At 38.8% G+C, this 26,027-nt stretch overlaps 1 protein-coding gene across 1 annotated transcript in view; it reads left to right on the top strand.

Moving 5' to 3' along the window:
* The first annotated feature begins 2,205 nt into the window (after positions 1-2,205).
* Positions 2,206-26,027, top strand: part of MAST2 (microtubule associated serine/threonine kinase 2) — a 174,934-nt gene continuing 151,112 nt past the window's right edge. Inside the window, 2 exon segments of the mRNA XM_032494170.1 lie at positions 2,206-2,742; positions 25,414-25,561. Coding sequence (XP_032350061.1) covers positions 2,554-2,742; positions 25,414-25,561 — 337 coding nt within the window. The 5' untranslated portion in view covers positions 2,206-2,553.

Genomic DNA, 26,027 nt, shown 5'->3' on the forward strand with positions numbered 1-26,027 from the left:
ACATGGTAGCTTGCTTCTTCATGGTCATTAGGAGAGTGAGAATGAGAATGAGTCTGCTAGGAAGACAGAGTCTTATATAATGAAATGTAATTATGGCAGCGATATCACATCACCTTTGCTATATTATATGAATTAGAAGCAAGTCACAGGTCTTACCCACCTCAAGGGGAGGGGTCACACAAAGGCATAAACACTGGGGAGGAGGTGAATCATGAGGGCAACCTTAGAGTCTGTGTGTCACACTGACATTCCCAGTCCCTATAGTGGTAGTTAAGAGGTTAGAATGGAATTCTTGTCCCTAAGTTGCCAAGGTTGAGTCAGTGGATTCTCCTGCCAGAGACTGTGAATCTGGAATGGTGATGCAATTATGAAGAAATGGTTAGAATCCATTTGCAGAGGTATGTGGCAGCAGCATAGCACATTGTCTGGTGGTGGTTTGGGAGTGGTGATGACAGCAGTGTCCTGAAAATGTCCCTGATGTGCGTTATAGAGAGGATCCTTGTTTCCTGCCAGTTTCCCCCTTAGGCTTAAGATGATCAGAGTTTGTTTCTGTTATTTGTAACCAAGTACATGGCAGAGTCTGTACATGCAGGGAACTATAAACAGTTGATATAACTATAAATAGTTGCTACAGTAGGGATTAATAAGAGAAGGTGAGTTAGGTAGAGACTGTAGCAAGTTTAGACTTCATCTTGAGGGTCATGGAAATCTATTTAACTGTTTAGAACAAGTGTGTAACGTGTCATATAAAGATTCTTGTAAAGGCTTTTGGAGGTTGGGTTTGAAGAGAAAGGGACTGAATATAAGTGAATGAGTTAGAAACCTTACCCAGTCAAGGAGGTGAGAGAATATAAGACTTGCCTTGAGGTGGTGCCAGTCGGGTGGAAAGAGGAGACAGATTCGAGAGATGATAAGGTTACGGAAGAGGGGAAGGAAGGAGTCTAGGATGACTTCCAGGTTTCTGGCTGAGGCAACTGGGGGGATGGTGGTGAGAAACTGAAACAGGGGATATGGGAACAGCTGATGATAGACTGTAAACTGGTTGTGTGTGTAGGCTCTGGTATCTGACAGACCTTGGTTTGAGTCCTGGCTCTGCACTTATTAGCTGTGTCATAGTGAGCATGTTATGTAACTTGAACCTCAATTTCCTCAACTGTAAACTGGAAGTTATACAACTTACCTCTTGTTTGCATATATGTGAATTGAATGCAGTGTCTGATATCCAGTCGGCTGACTATGATGTTAGCTATTACTACCTCTCAGAAAGAGTTCAGAGAGGAGGCCTAGAAAAAAATGGATGAAGCCTCCAGGAAAGTCTTCTGTAGAAAGAACACTGGTCAAGTCAAAAGAGGAAAAATACGATTCTGTGACAGACCAGCTGAAGCCAGAATAAGGAGGCCAGACAGGGCTGAGCTACAGCCACGTTGTTGAGCAGATGAGTCACTGAAAGTGGCAGGCCGAGCTGCCCAGGCTGCAGCTGGATTTGCTGTGGCCAGGCTGGACTGGACTATAACATGATGACTTCATTGTCAGAGGGGAATCATGCGGATGTTTCGGAAGACTTTTTGTCTCCCCCTTCCCCCTATAGGAATCCATCATCTCTTCCTCTTTTATAGGACTTTCCATGCCCTGACTTACTTTCTGGAAGCAGCAGGAAAACAGTGGAAAGGGACAGAAGAGCCAGAATTTGAATCGTGTCTGGTTTGCTCAGTGACCTGGTGCATGTTACTTCACCTGTCTTCTTATCTGAAACGGGAGCAAGAGCAGACCTGCCTCCAAAGTGCAATGTGAAGATTAGGTTGGCAGGTGCTCAACAAAAAGGCATACGGTAGTGTTCTGTTCATTAGTTGTATATTTTGTCTCCTTACTGCTCCTAGTCCCTCTCCACCTAGTTCTGTAAGGACGCTGATCGGTTCTAATTCAGCTTTGGATCCCCAGCTTTTAGCTTGGCGGGGCACAAGTTTTCATGAATGGATGAATGAAAGAATCAATGAGTGTCCGCAGCAGCAGGCGGCGCGCCGGGGCCCCGCCCCCTTCCGTTCTCCTTCCAACCCTGCCGCCTGCGCTATCGGCACCGCGCTGTGGAGCCACGGGCGGGTCTCTCGCGACCGTTCGCCGGCGCGTGCGCGGGATGCCGCGCGCGACCGGAGGTGGCGGGCGGGCTCCCGGTGCGCGCGCGCGAGGGGAAGGGAGGGGCGGGGCCCGGCCGGAGGCTGGCGGGCTGGCGGGCTGGCGGGCGGCTGGCTGTGGAGCCGGCGGCGGCGGCGGCGGCGGCGGCTGGCGGTGGAGCCGGCGGCTGGTAGCCGGCCGAGCGTGTGCCGGGTGGGAGACTAGGCTGCTGCGATGCTGCAGCCTCCGTAAGGAGCACCGAGGAGACCGCGGCGCTTGAGGTCCCAGGAAGCGCGGAGGCGCTGCGGGCTGGGGTCGGTGGCTTCGGGCGCCCGCCCGGCCATGGTGGCCGCGGGCGGTGGTTGGCGCGGCAACGCTGCGACCCCGGGCCTTGCGGGGCCGGGACAGTCGCGGCCCTGAAGCAGGCGGGGCCCAGCCACAGAAATGAAGCGGAGCCGCTGCCGCGACCGACCGCCGCCGCCGCCGCCGCCGGCCGCCCGCCGGGAGGATGGGGCTCAGCGGGCGGCAGAGCTGCCCCAGCCCCAGCCTCTACCCCCGCGCCGGCGAGCGCCGCCCGGGAGGCAGCGACTGGAGGAGCGGACCGGGCCCGCAGGGCCCGAAGTCAAGGAGCAGGTAGGGCGGGCTGGGGTCGGGAAGGAGAAGGATAGGGAGTGGAGCCTGAATGGGAACGATGGGGGAGGGGGGTCTCAGGCGGGAAGAATTGGGCTGGGGCGTTGAAGGGGTGGGGACTGAGTAGTTCGGCCGGAGGAATGGGAGGTCTGGAGAGGCAGAAAAATGGGGAGTGGAGAAATGGAAGTGATGGCCTGGGGTTGAATGGGAAATGCAGGAGTAGGGGCATGAAAAATGGTCCTATGGGCGTTTCAGGTCAGGGGTTCTGGATGGGAAGAAGGGACCCTGGAATGTGGGCTGCGAGTAAGTGAAGCGCAAAGGCTTACTAAAGGAGTATGGAGGAGTTATCCAGAGGGCTAAATAGTGTAAGGTAGGGGCAGTCAATGTGATATAGTAAATGTTATCCTATTTCTTAGAGATCGTCTTGACAGTTGTGAAAACGGGTGTCATTCCTAAGCATTCTCTGATTTGGCCATCATTTATAGTCTTGTAGGAGTATGTTCAGAATCATTGTTAAGGTTCTCTTCAGTAAGGATCCATTTCACCAAAAAGCACTTTTAAAAACGTGCTTTTAAAACATGTGCTTTGGGGTTGCATGTGTGCAATCCCAAACTCAAAACTGTGGACAGACAATTCATGGATATAGCCTTCTAGGAGTTTACCACTTAAAACACCTTAGTGAGGAACCACAGATAGAAAGAAGTGTAAAAATTTCATGGAGTTTCTGAATGGACAGGATGTGTTTACATAATTTATTAGTCAAGTATAGGTGTACTTGGAAGTAAGGGGTAAAGGTCAGTTTTATCAGGGAGGAGAAGCTGTCGCTAGCAGCTGTAGGACGTTCAGTGAAAGGAGAATATGTGGTCCTTGATCTTATGGGATTTACAGATAAATGTTCTACAGTAATGAACTCTAGTGACATCTTTCCTTTTGCACACTCTCCTAGTGACTTACTGTGACTTTCTGGATCTTTCAAGACTTCTTTTAGGTCTCCTGTCTCTTCCCCATATGTTAAACAAGTATTTTCCTTAGACATCATTCTTTATTTTATAGCTTCAATGATGCATATGTTAGCACTTGGATTTTTTCCCCCTTTTTGTTCTTTTATCATATATTCTGCACCCAGTCCTGAGTGGACTGCACCATTGGCTACCTCTGCATTTGCTTTCAGGCCACTGAGCATTGTCCTCTTGCTGTCATTTCCCCCCCTTATCCTTGTCTTTTGTATTCTCCGCAGTTCCTCTTTGAAACATTTTAAAATGTACTTAAAGCCCAGATCCTTTCCTGACTCAATTTACCTGGTCCAGTTGACCTTATTGTATGGTCCACAAAAGAGTTCAGGGTTACTTGATTTCTCTCTCTTCTCCATGTCAGGATTTCTGTGTTTACTAGCCTTTGTTTCAATCTCAGAGAAAGGAGTTTTCCTCCTCTTTTCTGAGGTTATTCGCTCTCTTTATGTCATTGATTTCTTTCCCTCTGATCTGCTGTAGGCGGTTGTTATGTATGTTATTTTCTTTGTTTTATACCTCATATAAAAACAAAATAACACAATTTCCCTGGATTGTATAAGCTACCTAAGCTGCTTTGTTATCTCATCTGCTTACCAGAACCTTCTTGAAAAATGTGTTTTTATTCACTGTCTCAGATTCTTCGCCTTGTATACATTCCTCATTATGGTTTGGCTTCTATACGTAAACTCTTCCCAAACGGATGTCTTCATGATCAACAATAACTCTGTGTGTTTATTTATTTACTTTTTAATTGAGATGTGACTTAACGTGTGCAAACCAAAGATTCATTCAGCCCATGAATTTTTACAGAATGAATACACCTGTATGATGACTTCTGAGATCAAGATATAGAACATTTCCAGTACCCCAGAATACCCCTTTGTGTTTTCTCCCAGGTATAACCAACTTCAGAAGTAAGCACTCTCCCAGCCTCTATCATCATGGGTTAGTTTTGCCTCTTCTTGAACTTCATATAAATGGAATCATACAGTTTGTACTCTTTTGTGACTAGATTCTTTTAAGTTATGTCTATGAGATTCATCTCTGTTGTTGCTTGTAGAAAAAGTTTGTTCTTTTTCATTGCTGTGTAGTTTTCCACTGTGTGGATGTACCATAATGGATACTAAATTTTCTTTTTTAATGAAAAAATACTGCATGACTAATTTCAAAAAATTTTCATTGTGAAAGAGTTTCAGAGAGAGATATGTAGCAGTCCCAGGGACCTTTAAATGACTAAATCTGATAGCCCTCCCCTAGTCCTCATCCTCACTGACCTCTGTGAACTATTTGTTTGTCATAACATTCATTCCACTCCTATTTCTCTGACTGCTTCTTGGATGTCTTTTTTCTGTTTTCTCCTCCTATTCCTTAAATGTTCCTTGAGGATATGGCCTCTGTCCTTAGCTTTTTCTTTAATTGTACTTTGTTTTCTAGCAGGTTTACCCTATTCATGGCAGGTTCTTAGGACGTGTGACAAGGTCTGTAGTTCTCTTTGTTCATGGTGTTGTGTCACAGAACCTTTTTGTAGAGTTATCTGAGTCTCTAGGCCTGATCTCTTTCCTTAGCTCTACATTTCCATTTCTGGACTTAACATTTCCATCATAGACTCTTAGCATTTGTGATCTTAACACTTGTGATCTTTATAATTTGATGGTGTTCTTGGAAGTTCATAACTTGAAATTACTTGATTCTGAAAAGGTAAAAATTTCAGTTGTATATGTTATGAGGCTGGATGAATTCCATTCGGTCAGGGAGTAAGAACCTAGCTGATTATCAAGCATCTACCGCTTACAAAAGACTTTGTTCTCCATTTCTCATGACATGGAGCAATTCTTGTTACGTTATACTACGCTGGTATTTACGAGTAAGTTCTGAACAGGGTGCAGGACTAGGATCTCTAGGTCAGTGGTTTACTGTATCATTGAAATAGAACCCATTATGTCTCCTTTGAAATGTGCTTCTACCTGTATCTTTTCTTTTTCTTGTCATCAAACTTGAAATTATTATTATTATTATTGTTTTTAAAAACACTTAATTAAGGTATGATTGACATACAAAAGGCTATACATATTTAATACATACAGCTTAATGATTTGGAGATACATTTACACCATGAAGCCATTACACTCTGTGCATCAAACTTGAAATTATATCCATGGTTTTTGACTTTTCCCTCTCCCTTGACCCCCTTATCCAGATTCTGCTGATTCTATCTTCATAACATCTTTCCAATCTTTATTCTCACTGTCAGCACCTTAATTCAGCATTTATAAACTTTTGTTTTGGTTGTTGTAATACTTTAACTGTATTTACTCTGCTTTTAGTCTTTTAACCTCTAATCTATTCTGCATTCTAATTAAAAAAAAATTGGAACTCATTGTCTACCTGAGTTCCAGTGATAGATAAATATCTGTTAAATGATCATTTCATTTTTTTTTTAATCTTCAGAAACTTTCATTAGCTTCTTAATACCCACAGAATAAAGTTTGAAGTTCTTGACATTCAAGGTCTATTTGATACTTATCACTTTTTATTAGAATCAGAGTTAGAGGCCCCTTCTCTTGGTTCCCAGGACTTTGCTTTGTCTCCATTGTAGCAGATCTTACTAAAATTGCTTTACTCTCCCTCATTATTGAGTTCTTTGAGGCCCAGACTGTTTCATTTACTATTGTATTTCTAGGACCTACTATGGTATTTGAAGCATAGTTATTAGTCTGAATATTTAGTAGAAACATAGATATGTGCTGGCACTTGAAACAGATATTTGCTCAGCAATATCCTAATTGATTGTCAGTCTTTTATCAGAGAAGAAACTCCCCAGAGGCTCATTCATCCTTTACCAGCCTTTCATGTTTTAACTGCTACATAATGGGCATTCAGTAAGTATTTGTTTACTACTTAGGCATTTTCATATATTTATTTTAATTAATAATCCATCTGAAAAGGTCTTTCTTCTCTGACTTCACCCATTAAAATTCTACTCAAGCTTCCAGGCATAACTCATGCCACAGAAGCTGTTCTGTGAAGTTGTTTTTCCTTGTAGGATCCTTAGAGGATCCTTGATGGGGCTGTAGTAAATATCCTTCTGTATTCATTTTATATTATTTCATTTCTGCTTTTAAGTTGTAAATTACTGAGTGTAGGAACTACATCATCATTTTATCTACGATAATGCATAGTCAAGGGCTTTGTCACAATAGATGTTAAGTAATTATTTATTGAATGAATGAATGAATAGAAAATGATTCAAATATTTTTAATTTGGGTGGCTTGAATAATAATGGTAGTAAGATGGAAATAGATAAGTAAAGGAAATGAGACATTTTTGAAGATGGAGGAAGATCAAGTTCAATTTTAGTTTCTATAATTCCCTCAGCACCATTAAGGAATTTGCAAGATTATTTTCATGGAAATCAGTATCTGCTCTCTCTTCTGCACCGTAATGTTAGTACATTGGCAAAAGCACAGGGCAGAAGGCACACGGAGGGAAAGTTGCATGTATTGTGTAGGGAAGGGTAATCAGTTTAGTGTTGGAATTTGAACTTGAAGGCATAGATGATGAGTTAAGAGACCAAAGGAGCCTAGATGATAGAAGGTCTTTAGTACTACATAGAAGTGTAGAAAGTAGGGGAGCAGGATGGTCTTGTTTTTTAGCTGGACTACTCTGGTAAGTGTGTATGTAGGACAGAATGTGGACATGGTGACTGAGACATGGGCATTTGAGAATTTTTCTGACTTTTCAATACACAATGTTTATTAGCCCACTCTCTCCTCTTATCCAGAGTAATAAGAATAAGGGCCAATTCCTGAAAACCTGTTAGCTTTGGAAGACTTGATTTTGTCAAAGGTACTGGGAGCAGAGAGCCTGGGATGGTTGAAGCAAGCAGGTTGGACAGTATTCACTGATGAGGGTAGGACACATCTGTTTACATATTTTTCTCATCTTTGTTTTACTGGGTGTCCCTTAGCCTAAGATCAACCTAAAAGCTTCTTCCACCCCAGTTACTCATGATGACTTGTGGTTAGGACTATCAGAGGCAGCTTAACATGGCAATCATTATGTCCCCTTCATTGCTGGTCTTAGCTGCTGTGTGGTTCTCTGCTAAATTTGCCTCCTAGCTTTGTACTTTCTTGGTGAAATCCCTATTACCTTGGTAGTTATTACTTTTCATCAGTAGGTGTTGGCTGTTTTTCATCATTAATACACATCCATGAGGTTCCAAATGGGTTTGAAAACCAGTTTGTTGGGTCAAGAGGAAAGAGTCTTCAAGGGAGAACAGAGGCTAGATGTTATTGGGAGTAAAGGCTTACACAAAATGCATTGTTGGTGAGACATAGATGACCACAGTTTTGTATCAGCATTGTACCTCATTGTTAACTACCAAACTCTTTTTCTCTTCTCTGTACTACAGCCGTGTGTACACTGGAAGTACAGTAAATAATTGGGGCAAATTGAGATCAACCTTAGCCTTCTAATTCCATGTTCATTAGGTGTATTTCATCTTTACCAATAATTGTTCCTCCTTTGAAATCTTAGTTTTGAGCTTGTCACACTCTGATCTTCACTTCATTTTCTGTTTCTCTAGCTTATGTACCTTTTAGGATTTCCTCTCCAAAAATTGTTCAGGCTCTTTGGAACCTCTAGTTTGTTGTTGTTGTTGTTGTTGTTGTTTTTTAACCATCTTTTCATTGGGTGTCACCGTGTGCCCTTACTTTCCTCCTTATCCAACTTAACATTTCATGGGCTATCATAATTACCCCTATGCATATGTGTACCTTCTATCACACCTGCTTCACAGAATTCCAGCCATGATTATGCCAACTCTACCTGTTCTGCACCTGTGTCTAAGCAGCTGAATGTGGCTGGAGAAAAACAACCATGCTGACACCTAAATTTGTGGTCATAAACTTAAGGTGTCTCAGCACTGATAGTCAGTCCTATGATATTTTTCCTAGTCTGTTCATTCATTTTTTCCCCCTACTTCATTTTAATTTTGTTTGTTCTTTTTGGGGGGGGTATATATATTTTTATTGAAGTATAGTCAGTCTACAGTGTTGTCAATTTCTGGTGTACAGCATAGTGCTTCAGTCATACATGAACATACATATATTCATTTTCATATTCTTTTTCACCATAAGTTACTACAAGATATTGAATATAGTTCCCTGTCCTATACAGTGTGAACTTGTTTATTCATTCTTAAATGATAGTTTAACCTTTCTCTCTCCTCAAACTACCAGCACTCTATTTGTCCTCTTTATTCTCAGTTAATGTCCTTGCTTCCTGTTTCAGTGAAGAAAAAACAAAGATAATCAGAAGAGAACTTCTACAAGCTCCCATTTCAAATCACCCAGCCTACCTATATCTGTACCCACATTCTTTGTACTCTCTCCTATTGCTATGGATAATATGGATAATCTTCCTTCTCTGATCTGAGGCCAACTGCTACATCTGATTAAGAGTTTTATTCTTGAAATTATTCCTTCCTACTCCTGAATCATTCATTTCTTTTCTGTTGGTGATTCTCATCAACATACAAGTGTGCTATAATATTTTCCATCTTAAAAAAAAACTTCACTAACCCTACATTTCCCCTCATTCAGTCGTTCTTTGATTCAACAAGGTTTTGTTTTGTTTTAAGTACCGCTGGGATTACAGCAGTAAAAAAAAGTCAGACAACAAACCCTCCTTTCGTAAAGTTTCCATTCTAGTAGAGGGAGTCAGATAATACAATAAATAAGTAAAATATGATGTAGTATGTTACATGGTGATAGATACTATGAAGAAAATAAATCAGAGAAGGGGGATATAGAATGATACAGGATTTTATGGTTTTAAATAGCATTATCAGGAAAGGCATCTCTTTGGAGTGGGATGTTTGAATAAAACCTGAAGGATGTAAAAAATTGAGGCATTTAGATTACCTAGGGGAAGAATATATTTGGTAGAAGGAATAGGAAGCACCTTGGGCTAAAAGTATACCTCCACTTCTAAAATTTGTGTTTAAGGAACACCAGGCAGGCCAAGTGTGGCTGGAGTAGCATGAGTAAGAGGAAGAATAGTAGATAAGCGCACAGGGGAAAGGTGGGGAGAGGAGGGCTGGATCGTGGAGAGGGTTTTAAATGCAATTGTAAGGATTTTAACTTTTATGTTGAATGAGATGTGGAGCCATTGGAGAGTTTTGAGCAGAGGAATCACAGGATCTGACATTCATTTTAATCCCATCTATTTGGCTACTCTATTTAAAGCGTTGACCTAACGGGTATGTGGAAGCAGAGAGACCAGTTAGGAGGCTCTTGCAGTACTTCAGGCAAAAGAACAAGGGATATGAAATAATTGCCTACGAGTAGAAGAATGTGTGTCTTGATAACACAGCTACTTGGAAGAGTTGTCAGTATCTTCTTTGATTTCCTCTCATTCTTTCTTGAACCCATTTCCAGTCCAGCTTTTATCTCCATCATTCCACTGAAACATTTATGTCAAGTTCATCATTGGCCAAACCTAGTGGCCAGTTTTCAGTTTTCATCACACTTGACCTGTTGCTTTTGACATGGTTGATCATTTTGTCATTTGGCTTCTGGGACCATGCTCTCTTGGTTTTCTCCCTCGCTTACTGGTGCTTCAAAGCGTTCAGTCTTTAATCTACTTCTGCAGTCTATTCTCCCTCTTGTTATGACCTCATCAGATTGTATTGCTGTACATTCCGTCTGTTTGCTGCTGATTCCCATGTTTATTTCTCTAGTCTTGACCTTTCTTCTGAGCTCTAAGTCCTATTTTCAGTTGTGTATGTAACATTTCTATTTGGAAAAATAATAGACCTCTCAAACTTAATGTGTCCAAAGCCAAACCCTGTTTTTCACTTCCCATTCTGCTTCTTCCCCACTCTCTCCCATGTCAGTAAATGACACTACCATTGACTTATTTACTCAGAGCCAAACTTGGATGTTTTTGACTCTTTTGTTAACCTCATAGTCCACAATCAGCCCATCAGGTCTGGTTGGTGCTACATTCAGATTGCATGAGACTTTTCCCTACTTAGTTCCATCACTACCCTAATCTTAGCCTCTATTATCTTTCATCTGGATTACTGTAGAAGTCTCCTAGCCTATCTTCCTGATTCTATTCTTTTGCCCCCTGCCCACCCCTCCATGATAATTGGCACATAGCAAGATCGGCATCCTGTAAAAGCTAAAATCAAAGTTTGTCACCCCCTACTCAAAACCCTACAATGGCTTTCCATCACACTTTAGACCAGAATCAAAAATGCTTGCTTTGTCCTGTAAGATTGTACATGATATGCCTCTTATCCTTCTCTGACCTCATTTCCTTTGCACTGCCTTTTGTTGCTGAACTCTGGTCACACTGGCTGCCTTGAGGGTCTCCAGATATATTAAGCATGCTCCTGCCTGAGGACATTTTAAAAATTATTATTTGAGGACTTCTACTCTTGGTAGTTTTCTCTACCTGAGGTGTTCTTTTTCCAGATATATCTATATGGCTGGCTTCCTCATTTGATTTAGGTCTCTCTCTGTTCAGATATCATTTCCTCAAAGAGGCCTTCCTTGACCAACTTTTTAAAGTAACATTCATAGTTATTCCCTTTCCCTCTTTTTATTCATGACCTTCATTCACCTGTTAGTGTCACATATTTGTTGTTTTTTGTCATTCTCACACGTCAGAATATGTGGTTCATGAAGGAATTTGGGTCTGTTTTTCCTCACTGCTGTATCTCCAGCTTCTAGAATTATATATAGAAGGTACTAAATAAATACTTCGTGAGTATAGTGATTGTCATTCTCCGACCTCAGATTCCAACTCTGTGACCCGATGCAAGTTATTTAAATTCTCTAAGCTTTAATTATCCCGTATATATGTAATGGGATAATTCATTGGTTTATTGTTAGGATTTAATAAATTAATCTGTGTTAAATACTTATTATAAAGCCTTATACCAGTGAGCACTCAGTAACAGTTAATTATCATATTTTTAGGGTATATGCATAGAATGTGTGAATATAGAGTTCACATTTTCCCATGTTCTCATCTGTTTTTAGAAAGAAATGTAATAGAAAAAGATATGTCTTGACCTTTGATTTGTTAGTGTTATTGAACTGTTCTTTTACTTTGTTCAGCTTGAAAAGGCAGCTTTAATTTGTGCATTTTTCCCTTTAGGGAAACTTACAGATTTCTTTATTAAGTAACTGGCCTTGAGGATATTATAGTCTCCCTAGGTTTTAGAATGTAATTAAGAACAAATTCAGGCCAAGGAAACCACATTTTAAAACTCTGTGATATCATTTAGTTGTACCGTTTTTAATGTAATAGAATACTTCCTAAGGGTGAACCTGGGTAGCAGATGCACAAATCCTTCTACCCTAAATTTGTTGGGAGATTAAGAAGCCACATAGTTTCTCTGCCTATATTTCAGCAAAGCAGGAGTAATATAATAATGTCAGGCTTTCTGATTTTTATAACTATTTGAGGCCTTCAGTAGTGTTTTAAAGACAAAAGAGTTTAAGAATAGTTGGTATTAACTTTAAAAGAGTCTTTGAGTTATTTCAGAGGGATGATACCAAGATGATTTTTTTCAGGTAATCCCAGGAAATGAGTCCTGCCTTTGACTAGTAAGAGAAAGGGACTTTTTTTTTTTTTTAAACCAGCTTTCACACTAGTCTTTTATATTTAAGAACACTAGTTGCTGTAACAAATACATTCTAAAGAAGCCAGACTAATGGAGGCTCTACCATATTGTACACATGGCTTTTAAGGCTACCTGAGGCAACTAGGGGACCTTGTGGGAGTTGTTGATGGGCTTAATCTCTGCCACCAAATTTTGTTGCCAGCGTTCAATCATAGGGCCATGTCTAACTGCTAGAGGGCTGGGAAATATCTAGATGTACTTGAATGAAGGTGAATCATATTTGGTTGACATCTAGCTAGTCCTTGCCACAGCCCTCAAACCCTAATATAGTCCTCACCTAGAACTATGTAGAAATCTTATTTTGGGTATAGACTGCCTTGAAGCTAGTGCCCTTCATTTCTTGTAGGCTTACAGAGTTTTGAGTAATAACTATTTTGAATGCATGTAAAAGCCTTTTTCTGAGAATACCTAGGAGATCTGGAAAGGCTTGTTTTCTTCTGTCCATGGCCGAGCTAGTCTCTGGTGACCCCCACACTCTTTCAGGTCTTGGTAGCTAGTGAGAGCCCTCCATAGGCATTTCTCACTTTGTCAGCCCAGCCATGTGGAAGAGGAAAAAAGCCAGAAGGAAGCCAACAGAAGCCAGTGAGAAAGGTGGGTGGGTCTCAGCTGTTCTCACTTTAAAGGAAGTGTGGCCCTAGAGAGCCTACCTCTGCATGTGCTTTGACTTCAAACAAAAATTATGGTAAAATACACTTAACATAAAATTTATAATTAGTAACATTTAGAACATTCAAATATTGTACAACCATTATCACTTCTAGTTCCAGAACATTTTCATCACCCCAGTAATCACTCCCCATTTCCTCCTTCTCACAGTCCCTGGCAACCACTAATCTGTTTTCTGTCTTCATGGACTGTGGACATTTCATATAAATGGAATCATACAATATGTGGCCTTTTATGTCTGACTTCTTTCACTTAGCATAATGTTTTTGAGATTCGTCTACATTGTAGCAAATATCAGTATACTATTCCTTTTTATGGCTGAGTAATAGTCCATTTTACGGGTATACCACATTTTGTTTTTTCAGTCATCAAGTTTTTGGCATTTGGGTTATTTCTACCTTCTGTTGATTATAGTAGTGCTGCTGAGAATATTTGTGTTCAAGATTTTGTTTGTACACTTATTTTTCAATATTTTGTTTCTATATACAGGAGTGGAATTGCTGGATCATTCAAATTCTTTGTTTAACTTTTTGAGGTATTGCCAAACTGTTTTCCACAATGGGTGTACCATTTTAACATTCCCACTAGTAATTTATGAGGGTTCTAGTTTGTCTGTGACCTTGTTAACACTTGTTACTTTCCATTTTTAAAAAATTTAGCCATCCTAGTGGTTATAAATGATACCTCATAGTGCTTTTGATTTGCATTTCCCTATAGGCTAATGATGTTGAGCATCTTTTTATGTGCTTATTGACCATTTGTGTATCTTCTTCATAGAAATGTCTATTCAAAGCCTTTGCCTGTTTTTAAACTGGATTGTTTATTGTTGAATTGTTAAGGGTTCTATATTTATTCTGGATGCCAGACTCAGATATATCTGATATTTGATATGCAGATATTTTCTCCCATTTAGTGGATTGTCTCTCACTTTCTGGCTAGTGTCCTTCAATGCACAAATTTTTAAAATTTTGATGAAGTACAATTTATCTATTTTTTGTTGTTGTTGCTGCTTGTGATTTGATATTGTACCTAAGTAGTAACTGATAGAGCCCAGAAGAGCTTTGGCTCCAAAGGCTATGCTCTTAAAAAGTAGAAGATGCTTTCATTTTAACTATCATATTACTTCTAGAGCAATAAACAGCGATTTATAGATTTGGAATTAAGATTGGATTTGTATTTCTGTACTTTCATTGGCTTTTTGATTTTGTGCAAAACTTGTACCTTAATAGTTTTCTCTGCTAAATTTTCTCTTTTATACTTTAAAGCAAATATTCCTTCCTATCCCTTTCTTTAAATGAAGGCTTCGAGTATCTTAAAGAAAGTATTGGCTCTTGTATGTCTGTATCATCTATAGATTTATAGCAGTTCCTGTTACCACAAGGAAAAAAATTAGATTCTGACTTGCTAGTCATTTTTGCCAATTTAAATTCTTGCTTTGCATTTTAGAAAAGAGTTTAATTATGAAATATTACAGACTTATAGGAAAATACATTAGACACCTATGTACTCACTACCTAGATTTAACAGATGTTTATTGTTTCACTTTAGATTTTATTTCTAGAGAAGTAAAATGTTACAGGTACTGTTAGCATCCTGTCCCATCCCACCCCTACCCCAGGAGGAAACCATTGTCCTGAAGAAGATGTGTATTAAAATGTTGCATTAGTGGAAAAAAAATTAATTACTAAAATTCATTTAGTATTGTACTAAAGATATTTATCCATAAGCAAGATGTAGCAGTGTTTGTAAATATAAATTACGTATTACTGTACGTATCCTTTTATTCTCTTATACCCTTTTTCACTGAACATTACTTTTGAGAATTGTATGACATGGATCAGCAGACTTTTTCTATAAAGGAACAGGTAAATATTTTAGGATTTGTCATACTCTTTCACAACTACATACTAAACTCTGCTGTTGTAGCATGATAACATACCTAAGACAATCTGTTAATAAGTGATCTTTGCTATATTGCAATAAATATAGACACGAAAATTAGAATTTCATGTAATTTTCATATTCTTCATATTTAGAATAATATTTTACAAAATATTGTTCTATTGATTTGTTTTCCAGCTATTACACATGTAAAAGCTATAGCTTCCTGGCCAGGCGTAAATGGGCTATGGGTTGGATATGGCCTACCAGCTGAAGTTTGGCCAACTTGGTCTATTTTATGTTAATACATTTAGATTAATTTCATTAATTTTTAACTGCTTTGTAGCATTCATTTGAATGACTACTTTGTATAATATATAAACAATTTATTACAGTAATGGGCCCTTAGGTTATTTCCATTTTCCGTATTGTAGTGCTGCAGTAAATATCCTTGTACTTACCTCCTTGTGTACATGTGCAAGAGTTTCTCTTGCTGGATATTATTGCCAGATAGCTTTCTACAGTGATTATACCAGTTTGTACTTCGACCAATGATGCTTCCCTTTGTCCTTGCCGACCCTTAGTATTCTAAAGTTATTACTTGTTGTTAGTTTGCCAGGTTTAGATGGCATCTCAGTACTTTAAATACATTCCTGATTGCTAGTAAGCCTGAGAATCTTTTCATAGATTTATTGTGTATTTGCAATTTTTGTCTTATGTGACTTCCTTATTTATATAGTGCCTTCTTGTTTTTCTTACAGACTTTTAATTTTCTTTATTGATTTTTGTGAGTTCTTTATTAATATTTAAATATAATATAGAGAAAAAGCATACTTTGGACTAGGTTTGAATTCTCTTAGTAATTTAGTAGGTTGAATTTGAAGTGAAGTTAAGAATGTCTATGGTGCAGTGCTGTTTTTATGGTTAAATTAAGATTTACAATGCCTAGCTTATTTTGGATCTCACTAAATATTTGTTTCTATGTTTCTTGTTAGGTTCTTTGTCACTGCTGTAACTTTATGTGTAGCAAAATATTCCCTTACTTTTGTAGCAGACCACTCATTTTGTGATTTTTCTTCTTTCTTTCCTCCTTTTTTCCTATTTATCTTGTTTATTGTAAAATACAAATATAGAAAAGCAGTCAAAGCGAATGTATAGTTTAATGAAGTATTATAAGATGAACACCCTTATAACCATTACCCAGGTCAAGAAAAAGAATTTTGTCACCCATTCTACAAACTCCTCTCATTGTGCCCCATCCCAGTCACAGTCCCTCCCTCCCTCCAAAAGTAATCTCTGACTTAAAAAGTAATCATTTCCTTACATTTCTTTATAAGTTTCCATCCAGGACATTACAATTTAGTCTTGCCCATTTGAAAAACTAGATGTGTCTTTTTTACTTTATAGATTTTCCTTCCATCTCTTCCTTTTCCTTAAAATTTATATGTTGAAAAACCTTGGGGGCATATGATCTATAATTTCCCACAGTCTAGATTGCATAGCTATGGTGCATTTCTAAATGTTTCTATATCTTCTGTATTTCCTGCATATTACAGCTGCATACAGAGGCTTAATCAACTTCAATTCCTTGGGCAAGATTATGGGTGGAACTGTATCCTTTCAACAGGAGGCACATGATGTCTGCTTTTTGCTCTTTGATTTTAACAGTTGTTAGTGCTCAGTGCTGAGATTCACTAATATGGAGTTGCAAAACAGTGATGTAATTCTGTCATTTTGTTTTCATTTATTAGCTGGCATAACATTTTAAGATGTTTCTCTTCATCTACTGTTTGGTTCTCATTGGTATAGTTCATATAAGAATGGCCTGATTCTTTCCTTTTATTTACCTGATTTTTAAGGTAATGAATTGGCTTCCTGTCATCCTCAGATGGAGATTAGTTAGTTTTTTTTTTTTCTTTCAGTGTAGAGTCATGCATTTAAATGTACTTGATAAGTCTCAACCCACCCATATTCGATGTGTTTTCTTATACTAATTGAGGCTCAAATTGTCCTGTTGTTGTCTAGGAAGAGACTCTTCAAATTGGTTCCTTAGCAATTTTTGACCTGATCCTAATCATTTTGTTAGTTTTCTTGCTATCTCTACAGTTTCAGGTTCATTTTCCACCTTAGACTGGAATTGACTGTTTCTCTAAGATCTCCTGGTTTCTTTTAATGGGAAATGGTATTTCAGAACAACTGCAGTCTAGATTCTAAGGACACTCATTACTATTAAGTTGGTCATTGTTCCTTTGACTTTTCAGTGGATAGAGTTAAGAAATATATATAATAAAAACTACCTTGGCAATTAACATTGATATTTACTACAGAGGACTACAGAGTTTTGTTTTGTTTTGTTTTGTTTTAACTTCATCTCCCATATATTACAGTAGTATCCCTTCTCTTTCATACCAAGAATCATGTTCCCAAAGAGTCAGAGAATGATAGAATTAGAATATCCAGGAATTACTAATTTGCTTTATCGTATGTTAACTATATAAGTCTCTAGTGGCAATACTAACATACTACCACCAATGCTTAATGAAAACTGTTATAAAATTTTTTTGTATATGCTGTTTTGTGGTTGACCTCTATCTACATTGTGAGATCATATAGCCATTATATACTATACTGTCTCCTTTTAATGAACAATTATTTATAATTCTATAAATGACTAATGCTAATCACCCTGTTGATATCTCTCTAGTTATTCTGATTGTATGTAGCTTGTTCTCTAGTAGATTCCTTAGGAAGGACTGTTGGAACAATATTCCCCGCATTATTTTATATTGATAACATTTTGCCTGTGCCCTTTACCTTGAAGGTTAGTTTCCTGGATATAAAATCCTGGGCTCATACTGTCTTTCCTTGAGTATCTTATATATGTAACCCTGTTTTCCTTCTGGCATAAAGAATTATTGTTATAGTCTGATAATGGTCTAAGTTTTTCTTATAGGTCACGTGTGTTTTTTCTTAATACTGAAAGGATTTTTTTGTTTGTTTGTTCAAGTCCAGTAGTTTTACTAAAATATATCTTGGTGTGTCATTTTGGATTTATAGCTCATGTACATGGTGTGCTCTTTTAGTATGTAGTTTTAATTTTTTTTTTTTAATTTGAGAAAAGTTATTGAATTATATTTTTAGTATTCTTTTGCCTTGCTTTGCTTTTTCCTTTGCAGGGACTTCTATTAGCTGTATGTTGGATTCTTTGCCTCTTTTCAGTATATCATTTTCTCTCAAACTTTTTTTCTTTATTAAAAAAAAGGTTTTTTCTTCAATTTATACTTTCACTTTTAAAAAGTTTTGTGCTTTACACTAAGTGATATGTCCCCCCAAAAAGAATCTTCTGTCTCTTAAGACATTATTTTATCTTCTGTATCTCTTAAGGCATTATTTCTTGTGTGTATTCTCTCTTATGTTCCTTCAACTTTAGTCTTTGTTTCTTAACTGACGTTTCTTTTATTTCTAATTCTTTCTTGAGCTCTTTCACCTCATTGAGTTTATCTGATTCTGATTCATATTGTGTAGCATAAATAACTTTAGTAAATTTTTAAATAGTATGCTATAGAAGGAAAGCCTGATGTATTTATCTGCATTTTTACTTACTGTGTTCTTTATCTCTTCCTAAAGTTTCTTCTTTTTTTTTTATTTTTAACATTTTTTTATTGAGTAATAGTCATTTTACAATGTTATGTCAAATTCCAGTGTAGAACACAATTTTTCAGTTATACATGAACATATATATATTCATTGTCACATTTTTTTTTTGCTGTGAGCTACCACAAAATCTTGTATATATTTCCCTGTGCTATACAGTATAATCTTGTTTATCTATTCTACATTTTAAAATCCCAGTCTGTCCCTTCCCACCCCCCGCCCCCTTGGCAACCACAAGTTTGTATTCTATGAGTCTGTTTCTTTTTTGTATGTATGTATGTATGTATGTATGTATGTATGTATTTTATATTCCACATATAAGTGATCTCATATGGTATTTTTCTTTCTCTTTCTGGCTTACTTCACTTAGAATGACATTCTCCAGGAACATCCATGTTGCTGCAAATGGCATTATGTTGTCGGTTTTTATGGCTGAATAGTATTCCATTGTATAAATATACCACCTCTTCTTTATTCAGTCATCTGTTGATGGACATTTAGGCTGTTTCCATGTCTTGGCTATTGTAAATAGTGCTACTATGAACAATGGGGTGCAGGTGTCATTTTGAAGTAGGGTTCCTTCTGGATATATGCCCAGGAGCGGGATTCCTGGGTCATATCGTAAGTCTGTTCCTAGTCTTTTGAGGAATCTCCATACTGTTTTCCACAGTGGCTTTCCTTGCTTCCCTCTGCCACTCTTAATGATTTAGATGTCTTCTTTTACAATTTTGTGTTTATTCTATTTGTAATTCATGTTAGTTATCACCTTTCCAGTTATGAGCTTCTCATTTTTGTAGCATCTTGCTTCTTTTCTATTTAGAGTAGACCTGTCAGTATTTCTTTCAGCATGGGTTTAGTGTTGCTAAACTGTTTTAGTTTTTGCTTGTCTGTGAAGTTCTTTATCTCTCTTCCTATTCTAAAGGATAGAGTATCCTAGGCTGCATCTTTTTTTCGTTCAGGACTTTGAATATATCTTGTCACTCCCTTCTGGCCTGTAGTGTTTGTGTAGAGAAATCTTCTGAGAGCCTTATGGGGGTTCCCTTGTAATTCACTCTTTGTTTTTCTCTTGCTGCCTTTAGGATAATTTCTTTATCCTTGATTCTGGCCATCTTGATTATAATATGTCTTGGTGTGGGTCTGTTTGGGTTCTTCCTGTTTGGGACCCTCTGAGCCTCCTGTACTTGGATATCTGATTCCTTCTTTAGGTTTGGGAAATTTTCAGTCATGATTTCTTCAAATACCTTTTCAATCCCCTTTGTTTTTTCTTCCCCTTCTGGAACCCCTATTATGCGAAGATTGGCACGCTTTATATTATCCCATAGGTCCCTTATGTTGTTTTCATTATTTTTTATTTGTTTTTCTCTCAGCTGTTCTGATTGGGTGCTTTCTGTTGTCCTGTCTTCTAGGTCACTTATTCGTTCCTCTGCATTATCTAGTCTGCTTTGCCCAGCCTTTAGGTCAGCTCTCATCTCAGCAAATGAGTTTACTAATTCTACTTGGTTCTTCTTTATAGCTTCTATTTCATTTATGACATATTTTATATCTCTAAACACTATTTCTTTTAGTTCCTTCAGTACTTTGATCACTCCTTTTTTGAAATCTTGATCTAGTAGGCCATCAATGTCTATTTCCTTGATCGTGCTTTCAGAGGATTTCTCTTGATCTTTTAATTGGGAGTAGTTCCTCTGCTTCTTCATATTGCTCATATCTCTCTGGCACTGTGGCCGGTGGGTGGGTGGGTCACTCCCAGCACTGTGACTGTGCTCAGGCGAGGCAGGTGGTCAGGTGCTGCGTTCCTGCCAGGAAGGCAGAATGGCTGCCCACCGTCTGGCGCGGGTCACTCCGCTGCTCTGTGCAGCTGCCTGCTCCGCATGGGTCAGCGCTCTGTAGGCGGGCTCCGGGAAGACCGCGGAACAGCCCTGCCCCTGCTCTGTGCCAAATCTCAGTTCCTTGTTTGTCTTGGAGGCATGAGTTCTCTGAGGTGCCAGGGCAGAAAGAGCCTATCTGCTTCGGGCTGTAAACAAGTCTCAGTCCTTCCTAGAAGGTTGCAGAGCCCCCGGGTGCGGATTCAGGGCTCGGCCCCACCCCCACCAGGGTGCTGCGCACAGGAAGAGATGTCGGCTGTGGCTGCGCCCTGCCTCTCTTCTCACGAGAAGCGCCAGTAATGGTGCCATGGGTCTGAGGAGACAAAGGCTATGGCGCCCCTCCCCCCAGGGCACACCAGCCGTGTTGCTTTGTTTTTTTCACAATTTATGGGGGGCCGAGGTTGTTCTATTCCGTATCCCCTCCCAGCCACGGTGCACAGCCCCCTGCAGTCCCCCGGGGCTGCCTTAGTGCAGCCGCCCCAGTCCTCTGCCTGGCTCCGGTGGCCTGTCCCAGCCCCAGCTGCCGGCTCGTGTCTCGGGCTGGGTGTCGTGGGGACCCTTTGTGTCCGTTTAACTTAGTTCTGTGGTCAAGGGGTGTTCGGGGCAGATCTGAGCCTTGGAGGCTCCCCCTCCGTCCCATTGGCCTCTCTGTTGGAGGAGGGAGACCCAGCAAACGAGCTCTAGTCCTCCTTTGCCGCTCCCTCCCTGAGGGATCGGTCCCACACTGTTTTGTTTTTTCTTCTTTCTTTTCTCCTACCAGATTTTTGGCGTCTTTGTCTTTCGAAGAGGGCGATGTTCTGTCGAAGTTGGGCAGGTGCTCTGGTTGGCTGAGTGGGTCTGTAGATGTGAGTTTTGGTGTATTTGTGGGAAAAGGTGAGCTACGAGTGTCCTTCTACTCCACCATCTTGCTTCTCTCCCTAAAGTTTCTTCTTGTATCATTTCCTTTCTGGTTAGAGAACTTTCTTTAGCTATTCTTTTAAGATAGGTCTCCTGTCAATAAATTCTCTCAATTATTCTTATTTGTGAAGGTCATTTTCCCTGGGTATATCTTCTGGGTTGACAGTTCTTTTCTTTCAACAGGGTATAGAATTCTCATCTCTCTGATTACCAGTCATATGAGATGAGACAACTCCTAATGAGAGCCCACGTTTTTAGCATGATAGGCAGGTTTTTAGTGTGTAGACTGCTGCTTTCAGCTGTGACTCCTTTGCCTACTTCTAATCTTATCTTTAATAACATGATACAGTATAAACACAATACAAGCCTTGTGGGCAAGTTTAACCTGAGCTTTGCTTTGGTGTTGTGTTTGGTTCTGACTAAGAGAAGGAGGACTCTTGACGACTCCCAGAGCTATAGGCAAAATAGCCACAACTCAGTACTCTGAATTAAAAGAGAAAGCAGTAAGCTCTTAAGTTGGAAGGAGCATATAGAGATTGTGTAGTCAGGCAGTTTTCAACCTTTTCTTACAGACAGTTGTTTACATGTCATACATTAGATATGTTATTGTTAAATATTGCTGTGATAGGTAAATACATTTCATGTGTAATTTCTGGCATGCAAGCTGTAATTCTGCCTTTAGAAAATTTCACTAAAGAAAGAATATTGTAACATAAGTGAACTGACTTTATTGTAGTATTTACCAAGAACCTGTTTTCATTTAATTAAGAAAGTAAACTGGCTGCAAACTTGAGTACTTTATTATCAATTTCAAATTACTTGTGACACAATCTTCACAGCTGATCAACATATCTGTGTGTTGGTGGTATCATACTGAAGTTTTTGATTTAGTCTGGTGGTTCTCAAACTTTAGTGTGCTTCAGAATCACCTGGAAGGCTTATTAAAACACAGATTGCTGGCCCCCTCCCCTAGAATTTCTGATTTAGTAGATCTGCGTGGGGCCCGAGAAGCTGTATTTCTAACAAGTTCACAGGTGATGCAGATGTGGCTGGTCTGGGGACCACATTTTGAGAATCAATGCTTTAGACCACCTTTTGCCTTACTTTTTCAGTATGTGGCACAGTCTGTTCCTTTTAAGATGGCCTATTCACTGCTAAACAGTTCTTCCTTCCAATTAAACCTACTTCTCCTTCTGTTATTTTTACCCAGTAGTTCTAGTTCTGGCCTCTGAAGTAAGAAGTTGACTTTCTTATAATGTAGGAGATAGCCCTCATGTAGTTGAAGAGAGTTATTCATGTCTCCTTTGTTTTCTTTTCTTCATGTTAACTGTTTATAGTTCCCCTAATAGTTATTGGAGAATTTTTGTAATTTATAGTTAGGCTAATATTGCCATAACGATGTTTTATTTGTAAGCTTGTTTCTCCTCCTGTATTCCCTGACTTGATAAGCATACTACCCAAGCCAGAAACCTGGAAGTCATCCTTGGCTCCTTCCCCTCCCTTCACCCCCTATTTTGCTGAAGAATCATTTGATTGTAGAAAAGAAGGAAACCAATTTGATCCAGTTTAAGCAGAAAGGAAGAGCTTATTATAAGGGTACAGTGGTATCCCATTGAGCCTGAAAACATGTAGTTTGTCTGGCCCTCGTAAGTGACTAGAAATGGGAACTAGAAAACTGCAAGAAGTTACTTTGGAAGTTAGTAAGAGGTTCCTCTTCCCATGCCCTTTTTCTTTCTCTCTTAGGCTATATGTGGTTCTGTCTTATTTGCTTCATTCTCTTATCCTGTCTCTGAATGAATCCTGGGTTAATTCAATAATGTTTTGCTATTTTAAAAAGTCCGTTCTAGCTGAGCAAAAAAAGCAAGACACAGAGCAGTTCATATAGAGTGATTCCATTTATATAAACTATTCTGTTAGAAGCCTGGATAGTAGTTAGAGTAGAGACTGGAGTGTAGAGACTGGAAGGGAGCACAGGGGGCTTTCTGGGATGCTTGTTTATGTGGTTGTTTTTTGTTTGTTTGTTTTGTTTTTTTTAGTCTTGATGCTGGTTACATGGATATGTTTAACTTGTGAAAATTCATTGAGTTATTATGCTTAGGTATATGTGCTTTTCTGAAATGAGTAATAATACTTCAGTAAAAGCTAAAAAGATGTCCTGGCTTAAAAAGTTAAATTTCATTTCCAATTTTATTTGTATTTCCTTCCTTTTCCAAAGTTTTGACTTTGGAATAAGAGACTTGGAATAAGAAGGGTCATGATCTGCTTTCATTTCTCTTCTCCTCTGTTTTCTGGCTTCTTTTCTTTGGTATCTTATGATAGGGAATAGGAAGAATGAAGAGGATAAGACTCTCTTTTAATTGGTGCTGATCTAATCCTCTGTTGGTTGTTGCTCCTTTTCTGGCTGGGACTAATTGTTCATCCGTACAGTGTAGCAGGCATCCATGTGCTGGCTCTCTGTGTAGCTCCCTTGTAAGTTATTTTTGGATATTTCCTTCTCGTATTGCCTTCATTTGGGATATTATATCTTGATATCTTCCAAGGTCTCCTCACTTCCCTCCACCCACAGCTTCTTGCTGGGGTGTTGCTTTTGTGAATGGCCAGCTCTTTTTGGTGGGTTACCTGCGTTAGTGCCCAAACCCTACTTTATCCAGGGTTTCTTCCTTGATGCATAGGTACTATTTCATCCTGGACACATTAGTTGGTGGGAACATAGCCTGCTTCCTTGTTGCCTTTTCTTTTTGCACTAACTACTCTTCCAATTCCCCTTTCTCCCTGCTCACTCCTGTTACAGTTGCCTCGACACATCAATTGCTTTAATGGTATAGTGTCTAAATATCTCTTTTTATCCTTTTATCCATTTACTAACAATTTTAAAAACACTTTTTCCTCTTCTCTTCAGTTATTTTTCATCAACTTCACTCTTCTTTTTGTGCTTGGGTGTTGTAAATTATATTCTGGTTGCTACTAGCAACCAATATTTATACTTTCCTGTGTGTGAACCCACCAATTCATAGCATGTGACCCTAGAGGGTTTTTTTTTTTTTAAAGCATTTCTTAAGGAATTAGACTTTTTTTTTTTCCATTTATTTCCCCCTTTTTTTGCTTTTAATATTTCCATGGTACCAGTTACTTGAATTTTGTTTTTCAAGTGGCCAGGTAGCATAGTTTCAGTTATTTCTCATTATGCTTCTTATTTTGTCTTTGTACTGTCCAGGTCAGTTTGATGAGCTACTTACCTGTGTTTGTTGTAGCTTCTTTCATTGGAATATAAAAGATAGGCCTCATTTGCCTTATTTTTTTTTTTTTCAAAGTATTTTCTCTTGTAATGCTGCTAATTGGGTGAGTGTTTTCTTCAAAATGTCTACATCTTGATGATGCTTACTGAGTAAGGAGGAAGAGGCATTGGGATGGGGTGGGATGGGCTAGACTAGAATAAAGGCAAAGGGGAAGGAGGTACTATCAATTCTTCATATTTCATATTGTCTATTTTCTCCATTGTTCTGTTATGCCTTTTCATTGAAAACATGTAGTTAGCTCCTATTATAGACATATAAAGAAAGCTCTTAAGTTTTATTTTATTGTTAATTGAATGTTAGAGGTATTCTAGCTTTGTATAATAGGTAAACGAAGGTCCACTATTTATAATTAAAAAAATAAAATATGCTTTACTGGATATAGAAAGTGTGAATAAATGGAAAAAAGTAAATAATATACTCATTATGAATAATATATTCCTGTCAAAATGCCTTACTGTGTCACCTTGTGAATCTCATCCCTTATTTTTCCTTTGTCATCTTATAATCAATGTCCTACATCATTTACAGCATGCCCGTACAGCTCTAACTAAGAAATGTGTTTCTGGCTTTAGCTGTTGAACAGGAAATATAAGATGTTGGCTCTTTTTAACTGTAATGAATATTGTAGAACTATTTAAAATAAAGTTCTTATACTTTCAGAAAAGCCATTAGAGACTTAAGTTTTACCTTTTTCTCTTTGAAGGATGTGATAACTGGACTTAGTCCTCTGCTCTTCAGGAAGCTCAGTAATCCTGACATATTTTCATCCACTGGAAAAGCTAAACTTCAACGGCAACTTAGTCAGGATGACTGTAAGTTACGGAGAGGAAGCCTGGCTGGTTCTTTGTCAGGTAAGTATCCAGTTTTGTTTTTTAAGAATTGTGGGACTGTGTTCATATTTAAGGGTGTATCAGCTGACCTGGCATCTTGACAGCTTCTTCCATAGAGAGCACTTGTGGGTAAGGCTGTCTTGCTTTCTTTACTACTTCCTCATGGCATCTGTGAATGCTGACCTCCTGAGCCTGCTAGATATTCCTTGGTTGACCACTATCACTGCTTATTCAGTTTCAATATGATTTTTGCTCTCCGCTCACTTCTTTAGACTTCACAAACTTTGCTTCTTTTGATTTTCTTTTTTCTCCTATTTCCAAAACCCATTCCAAAGTCCATAGTGCCTCCCTACCTCCTCCATAGAAAAGTCTTAAAATATTCAAGGGGGAATAATTAACACAAGGAAGTCACATCCAATAGGAAGCAATTAAAATGTGACATCGTTTTAAGCAATCAGTAGAGTATGGAAAAAAGAGAATCCATCTG

Source organism: Camelus ferus, chromosome 13 (assembly GCF_009834535.1).
Source record: "Camelus ferus isolate YT-003-E chromosome 13, BCGSAC_Cfer_1.0, whole genome shotgun sequence".
Taxonomy (NCBI): Eukaryota; Metazoa; Chordata; class Mammalia; order Artiodactyla; family Camelidae; genus Camelus; species Camelus ferus.